The sequence below is a fragment of the Alosa pseudoharengus genome, unplaced genomic scaffold (assembly GCF_046254945.1).
Source record: "Alosa pseudoharengus isolate Yale_2024_CS ecotype anadromous, Long Island Sound unplaced genomic scaffold, YU_APseudo_1.1 YU_APseudo_1.1_scf_23, whole genome shotgun sequence".
Taxonomy (NCBI): domain Eukaryota; kingdom Metazoa; phylum Chordata; class Actinopteri; order Clupeiformes; family Clupeidae; genus Alosa; species Alosa pseudoharengus.
Window position 1 is genome coordinate 28,043,023 of NW_027468685.1, and position 8,600 is coordinate 28,051,622.

The following is an 8,600-nucleotide window of genomic DNA, read 5'->3' on the forward strand; positions in this document are numbered from 1 at the left end:
AATTGGGGCCAGGTTTATTAGGCTGGAATATGTAGCCTAACCTACAAACCAAAGTTTTTGGGACAGACAAGATAAAATTATCACAAGATAAAACGTGTACTAAACCAACAGAATCCCATCACGTGACAATGGTATTAGGCCAGGCTAGAGTAGATTAGTTAAATTGCAGAGTGATTACATTGTTCTTGTTAGTAGAGTAAAGGTCAGGTTAGGTCTTGATTTATTGTTTGTTTTTTGCAGTTTAGCCTATAGTCTCTGAGATGTATCTCAAAGTCCCCTTCCATTTGTTCATTGATGGAGGGCGTTTAGTCGTAGGCTATTTGTTAATCTCGCAAAAATAGCAAGAACAGCACATCGCTGTAAAACTAGGTTATTAGGCATCATAGTCAGTATTTAGTGTGTTTTAAATTAGTTTTACTAACATCTAGGGAAAGTATCATGCCTACGCTCCTGCCTATTCCGTTGCCTAGTGGGGCTGATTTCAGTACCATGGACAGAGCGTCCTCGGACCACCGAGACACGGCAAAGTATTGCATCAGTTCTTGTTTTGGGTGACCTGACCTACAGGACACTTGAAACCTCAACTGGTGACAAAAATGTGTAAACCTGTTAACATTGAGACCTTTACCTATGCATATGCAAACATTTTTGTTAGTAAAGTATCATGACCTAGCCTAGGCCTACATGATAATAATATAGGCTGTGCTCTTCTTGATGGTTATCCCACCCCCTTTAAAACCACTTTTTGGCGTTCATGGACTATCTACTTACAAGACTGGGTTAATCTACCTTGCTTTATGAGGTTCATTTGACATAATTAGCCCCAAGCATAGCATAGCCTATACAGGCCCAGCTGCCTATAGCATTGCCTAGCTATTGCATTATCTTTCACTCAAATAAGCATGTCAGGTATTTGTGCATAATGTAAACAAAACAGATACGTTTTCCTTGACACGATAACCCACTTCATGAATTTAAAACGGAAAGCGTAACCATAGCGGTTGCACCACAGCTTAGATAAAGCACAAAGTCATGTGACTGCAGCACTGAATTGCGCTCGCAAAGGCTATGCTTGGCTGTCCCCTTCCTGATCGTCAACTCAGTCTCTGGCTGAATGTAAACACCTTGTGCTGCTTTCTTCAAAAATCATCGGCACGAGTTTTAAACACAGCCATGCCATGGATACTCTGTGGCAATATCAGTTCAGGATAATTTTACTGGGGGACTCAACGGTAGGAAAATCGTCTTTGTTGAAACGCTTCACTGACGGAATATACAGCGATGTGGCGGACCCCACCGTCGGTGTGGATTTCTACGCCCGTTCACTAGATATCGAACCTGGAGTAAAAATCAAGCTTCAGTTGTGGGATACTGCTGGCCAAGAACGTTTTAGGTGAGCAGCCCTACCTATTTTCTGTATTGAAATCTGTCTGCTGTGATGAAATACGTGAAATCTGCTCTTCCGACTTAATCATAAATTAATCACGCGAAACAACGGTGGTATAGCGTCCATGTTGCGTTGGCAGCTGCATTTTGTTGTAATATAGGCCATAGCCTATATTGTTGAATTGCATTGATGTTTGCATATAAATAATGAAGCACCTTGTTGAGCCTTGGTGATTTAAACGCCAGATCAGGTCTGCACATAGATGTCAGGAAATTGGGGCACATCAGAGTCAATCGTCTGAAGAATATCGGTCCTCTTGTGTAATGAGCTTTCATGTTGCTTGTAGATGGGGTCTGTAAATAAACCCTGTCAAAAAGCGGTCAGTTAGTAGGCTACTGTATAGAATAACTGGGTTGGCACATTATTAACCAGTTTCTCTGTAAGGTCAGGATTTTGTTTTATTTGAATGGCTGTCGTGTGCACAGCCTATAGCCTTTGTGTTGTACATGGTGCATCCACATAACCTACACGTATAGCCTACTACACCATCACGAGAGTAGTAGGTTGTGGAGGAAAAGGTAAACAACCCGACTCCCCCACAAAGTCACTGACTGTTGATGCCTCTCGTTCATTCAGTTGAATATGATTCAGCAACAAAGCGTGACTTACACAACTCCTGTCACAGTAGAGCATTATTTTTCCTTTCATAGACACACTGTTAGCGTGAGCAAGCCTGTGGGCTTTGAAGATCTAAAGGCACCCTTTGCTTTGGGAATGCACACCTTTTTGTAACAGGGATTTTATGAATACATTTATTTAGCTGATGCTTTTGTCCAAAGCTGTAATATAACGATGCAATGAATAGGCATTTCTGATCGGGGGAGCCAGGGAGTGTTACTGAATTCAAAGATCACTGTTGCTTATTGATACTTTTTGTTTCAGAGTCAGTGGTGATATGACTCCATTACAATTACTGGACATGTCATTAGAAATTACAGCATATCAGACCAGCCATTATTATGGACGGCCTGACCTAGGCACCTCCCCCTCCTTGGGCCTTGGCATGGGGTCATCAGTACACTGAACCCTGATGGCAAGCCTGCATCATATACGTACTGTATATAGTGTTTCTTGTTCTTGAAATACAAAATAGCCTCCCTGAATGTGTTCAGGTTTGTGTCATCATGACATGATTGTTACTCCTTCCACATCCCTGCTAATGTGATGAATAAATACATGAATTACTCAACAGCACTCAACACTCATGACAGTCTAACTGTACCGCCATCAAAAATGTGCTCCCATCTCCTCCAGGTCCATCACCACCTCTTACTACCGTAACTCGGTGGGAGGCCTGCTGGTGTTCGACCTGACCAACCGCAAGACCTTCGAGCATGTGCGTGAGTGGCACCGCGAGGTCAGCGAGCACATCCTGCCCCATCACATGGTCTACATCCTGATCGGCCACAAGAGCGACCTGTCCAAGGAGCGCAAGGTGTCCCGCGCCGAGTCCGAGCAACTGGCCGCCGAGCTGGGCGTGCGTTACGTGGAAACGTCGGCCAAGTGCAACAGCAACGTGGACCGCGCCTTCGAGTTGCTGACGCGCGACATCTTCGAGCTCATGAAGATGGGGGAGATCTCCACGCGCGACGGCTGGGACGGGGTCAAGAGTGGCCTGACCGCCAAGGTGCTCTACCCGGCGGACGAGGATGACCTGGTGCCGGGGGAGAGAGAGAAGAGCTGCAACTGCTGACTCGTCTGAGATTTTGGTTTTGTTTTGTTGGTGGGTTGCTGCCTCTGTGTCTCTTTCTCACACACACACACACACACACACACATTTTTTGTTCCTGTCTGTTGTGTGTCCACTTCACACTGCCCTGTACATTGCTTTTTGTGCCAATGCACGCCCACTCAAACATACACACGTACACATACACACACATACACACACACACACACACACACACACACACACATATATATATATACAGTCATGCCATGCGTATGTCTGAGCTTGGGCTCTCTTGCACCAGTGGCCCTTCTCGTGACATCATCATACCTGACTTCCTCTGTGTCAGTGTCCAGAGGAGGCATTCTGTCTGTTCTAGAATGGGAGACACACAAGAGTGTGTTCAGCCTCATGTGATTGGGCTGTGAGAACTGGGACTGTTTTGCTCTGCAAAATCGGAACATGCCCTGAACACAGCCCTGTGCAGAAGGAAGAGGCAGACACTGATGGGAATGTTGTGAATCCTGGCTATACTTTCTCATACTTTTAGGTTACTGAATACATCGTCCGCGTAAACTGGCACCAGACTTGTGGACAATGATTTTGCAAATCGTGGTCTGGCTAGTTTCCTGTTGTTGTTCCTATTGAATTCTGTCGTTGTGTTATTTTGCTCTGTCAACACAGTCGTGAGTCTCGTGACCACGCAATCCATTTTCAAGGTGGCTCTGGTTTGATGAATGATTAACTCAAACGCCAACTGGTATAACTCATTATAACCAAGTCCATTTGAAAAAGACAACTGCTTGCTTCCATTCTCGTTAGCTAAAAATAATGGTTAGCCTTGCATAAGGCTATTTATCTAGTTGAAATTGCAAAAAAAAAAAAAAAAGGTTATAGGCTGCCAAACCATCTGCCGTGTTTCAATGTGTGGTGTTGGTTCAGTGGCACAAACACAAGGTCATCATCTTTCCCCAGCAGCAGTACACACAGCGTGTTCCACAGGCCTCATTTCATCTCTGTCATTCGGTGGCCTCCGGAGCCTTCAGCGCCTGTGCCGTGCGTCTGAAAGGGCAATGTCAGCATATGTGGGATCACTTTCAGAACGTCAAGACAAGAGGTTGGCCCCTCACAGTCCTGTCTTAACCAATTCTCTGGTCCTATCAATTAGCCTATCTATTCTAAGGGTACATGCAGCTAGCGAGACTCAGTGTGTTTATCATTATAGACATTACATTTTAATGTATATATATTTTATTTTTTTTATGATATTGTTTTCACCTTACCTTATCATTAGTGTGACTATGTAAATGTGAACAGCTCACCTGCTTGGTTAAAATGTAAGATTTCCCCCCAATCCTGTTAAAAGTCTGAATCATGAATTCTTCTTGACCCACATTCCCGTTGCTGTTGTATTCACAGACTGGTGAAGTGGGAGGAAATCTCACAAAAGAGCATCGCCTGTTTCCTATTGTGTTTAGAGGCCAGTCATCAGCTGATCCTGGCCTCATTTGCAGAACCGTGGCCCTTGAGGTTAGGTTGAGCAGGCTCTCGCAAACATCACTCATATAATGACCAGGGCAGTTGGTCAGTGCCTCCTTTGCCCAAAGGTCTCTGTGGTGAGTTGAACACAGCCATAAGTCCCGTGCAGGCCCTTACAGCGCCTGTAAGCATTTAGCCGTTATCACACATTTATTCACTGAGCATCGTCGACCTCTTTGTCTTACACAGAGAAAACGCTTGTGTGTCTAATTGGCTCCTTTTGTCTGGTCATGCTTCTGTGTCAAAATCCATTATATAAACAGAATTTAGGATTATACACTTCACAAAGAATCCTTGTTCTTATCTAAATAGGAGCAATAAATAAAGTACACATATCATTTTTGTTCTTATCTTTTTGTTCATTTTGACCTTATTTGGGTATGTTAAGCAACAAGCCCATCTGTTCTCCATCTGTTTTCTGTCATTCTGTGATGTTTCTATGGTATGGCTCTGTGAGAGCCAAAGTCATATCTGCTACCTCTGGGGAAGAGCTTGGTGCACACACTAGACACATTCTTGCGTAATCAGATTTTCTCTCACTCTCTGTCCTCCTCAGCCTGCCTCTCTCTCTCCCTGTCTCTCTCTCTCACACACTGTCTCTCTCTCTCTCTCTCTCTCTCTCTCTCTCTCTCTCTCTTTCTCTCTCTCTCTCTCTCTGTCTCACTCTCTGTCTCTCTCTCCTTGTCTCGTATCGATCTCCACTCACCAGCATAACACCATGACAATACACACACAAGCATTGTTATGGACAGTGTGAGATTGCTTTTATAATAATCATGGCTCATGATTTTGGAGGCCAAGGCCATACAATATTGGGGTGGTGTGGGCAACATGTCATATTTACATCGAAAAACAACTGTTTCTATGGTTAATCATTCCAAAGCTACTTCAAAGATTACACAATTATACATATTGTATATATAACCATAGGTGAAAATGTTATTATTTTTTATCATAAATACATGAGAAAAAGGTTGTTCTACGTAAATCCATAGACCACTGACCAGTCTATAGCCAATATCTGTACTTTTTCATGTCACTTTTATCTATTCTTTGTGTGACAATCAGAATGGATCCTGCTTTCATCGTGTTTTAATAGCAAAAAACAATCCTCTCCTTCAGGTGCCAAATGTCCTTTAAATGTAAGAGTGATCAAGGAGGAGAGAAGGCAGAGAGAGAAAGAGAGAGGGAGGGAAAGAGAGAGGGAGGGAAAGAGAGAAAGAGAGAAAAAATACAAAACCGCTGCTTTACATAACTGAGCCAGAAACAAACCATCCTCAGCTGCCCCGCTAGGCTGCATTGTTATTCTCATGTACAGGGTTAAGTTTGTACAGATATTTATATTATTATTGTATTATTTTATTTTTATTTTTAGGCATTGCTTATAGACGTGCTGTACAGTAGCCAATATAGTGTGCATGCAACATGTTCCACCAGGTACCAGGGCTGTACACTACGCTACATGTTCACAAGCAATGCTCTTGTCTTCTGGAAACAGAGCAGATGTTTAACACACAAGGATATATGGACCTTAAGAAATGTAGACCTGAAGATATATGTGCAAAAGCAAAAGCTGACATTGTTATCTTTGCGTTGTTATCAAACATTTTTGAAGGTGATGGTGGGGGATCTTTGGTTGGGTCGGCATCACTGGGGCAGGAGGAGTAATGATGGGGCAGGAGGAGTAATGATGACACTGACTGACTGGATATATCTCTGTGATAGCTTCACAATGAAAAATACTAATAACTAGAAATACTAATTTTAATCATTGTGATTTATCTGTAGGAACAACAGACAGCTAATATAAACATGTGATATACAATACTCATTCCTTTTTAACAGTGGGAAAAGCAAAGAAATGTTGTATTCCCACAGGATGAATACTTCTAAGCTGATCTAGGGCATGGGTGACTTCATAATCTCATGCAGTCTCAGTTGAGATTAAACCGTGCCCTAGAATCTAGTCTGATCAGCAACAACCTGATAAATTTGGCAATTCAGTTTTCTCTGTCTGCTTTGATGCAAGCTTGCCCAAACATTTAGTTTGATTTAAATATGGTTTGTGATTATAATTATTTAAAACCCACTTCAGCTGTTTGAAAAAGAAAAATGTGCCAAGCACTCTGGTGCCCCTTGTGGTAAGAAATAATAATAGCAATCTGCCTTTGACTTACCATTTGGTAAAGGCTGTGAATTGCACTATTGTGACAGGGTGTAAATGAAAGTGAAATGTTCCTCTGAATGACTTGTCAATTCATTGTTATTTGTCAATCACCAATGAAATTAACAACAACCCTGTAACATGATCTAAATATACTGCTTTACGAGTTGAGTGTAAAGAGTGGATCTGATTATTGTTAATTATTATTATTTGCTGTTTCAAATAATATGAGATTGATTGTACTGTGATTGCTCTCAGCAGAACCTTCTGGTTACTTCCTGGAAAACACACGTGTTTATTTTTTACCCTCTACAGCTGATCCAAAGGAACAAACAAACAAACACAAACATGTTGCTTGCAAGCACTAAACTGATCCCACAATGTACACAATTGTCATTTATAAGCAGTCACTTCATCGTTTAACATGCTAAACTTAGAGAGCATTGTGAGATATGTGATTAGCTAGCGTTACCACTTAATGGAGTGAAATCTTGCCAGTGACCATTCAAAAGGACTGATCCATTATGTTGGTAAATGTCCTGCTCTCTTTCACCATCTCCTCTTTCAAATAAAGTGTGAACCTCAGGGGTTCAACACAACCCTTATGGTGGTTCAAACACATTCAATGTTTACATGCCATATGGTCAAATAAAAAGTAAAAACAATACGCTGTCCCATGTGTGTATCAAGCTTCCAGGACTCAGAAAAATATCTGAGTTATGGTTTGATATGTGGTGAATAAAATAAACATTCCTAACACTGAATGCCACCTAAGCCTAATTTCATTTGATCACATGTAAGCTGACCTGTGAAAGGGTTAGTAACCAGACAAGGCCTAGGGGGATTCTAGATCCATCTATCCATTAATTTGTTGAGAACTCAATATTCTGAAATGCATCTATAGAAGCCTAGTAACACTGTAACTCAAGCAAACAAAAACTGCCAGAGTAGCCGAACATTAAATTATTTCGACTATGGAATTTCCTTAATAAATCAAGTTTGACAGATGTCAAACCTGAACTCGTCAAATAAACAGCTGCAAAAAAATTAGCTAGGCCAACTTATCTTGTTGCTGATACAACATATAGCAATTCATGGACAACTTCAACTAGTCTATTAAATTGCTTGATTGCGTTACTCAAATTCTGTTTGGACATGTGCAGTTTCATCTGTCAGAGACTAAATTTAATATGCTTCGCCTTTTAGAATGAGTAGGCCTAAGTCATTATAGGCCTAACTGTTTCTGTGCACTGATATTTAGTCACTCTCAGAGGCCAATCAAAAACGCAGTTTCGTGCCAATGCATGACGTCTTCTTCACTTCCCATGATGCTTTGCACTGCTAGAATGATCTCTTTATTTAGTTAGATCATTCCCAGATTAGCCTGTGTGGGAAATCAAAGTGTATACAATACTATATTTTATTTATATAATGACACCAAATAAATGTTTGTAATTTTAGTTCATTCTACGCAGTACGTATGACAAACAACTCCCACCGTTATTGACATGAGTATTGCACCGAGACTGGAGCTACACCATTCCGCTGTTAATATTAAAAAGGGTATCTGCCATGACTGGCACAGGGAGGGAGGAACAATCTGACCTCCCTGCGGAATCGATATCAAGAGATTTCGGATGCATAATTTTTATCCTCCGGGGTTGCTAATGATCGTTGATCTTGGCGCCCCACATGTTGATGTTGAAAAATAAATTGATGTTATGAGATAATCGCTCATTCATTTCTACGCCATGGCTGTTTACACTTAAAGTAAAATATTC

General features: G+C 41.6%; 1 protein-coding gene and 1 non-coding gene across 2 annotated transcripts; both read left to right on the top strand.

Annotated features, from left to right (window-relative positions):
• Window positions 1-1,077: 1,077 nt before the first annotated feature.
• rab42a (RAB42, member RAS oncogene family a) lies at window positions 1,078-5,005 on the top strand. Its single transcript, XM_076302218.1, has 2 exons — window positions 1,078-1,393; window positions 2,702-5,005. Exons 1-2 carry the CDS (start codon window positions 1,179-1,181, stop codon window positions 3,138-3,140), a joined length of 654 nt encoding a protein of 217 aa, XP_076158333.1. The 5' UTR covers window positions 1,078-1,178; the 3' UTR covers window positions 3,141-5,005.
• A 3,370-nt stretch (window positions 5,006-8,375) lies between these two features.
• On the top strand, window positions 8,376-8,510 carry LOC143141157 (U11 spliceosomal RNA). The gene has a single exon (XR_012990765.1). It is a non-coding gene; the product is annotated as a U11 spliceosomal RNA (small nuclear RNA).
• Window positions 8,511-8,600: the final 90 nt, after the last annotated feature.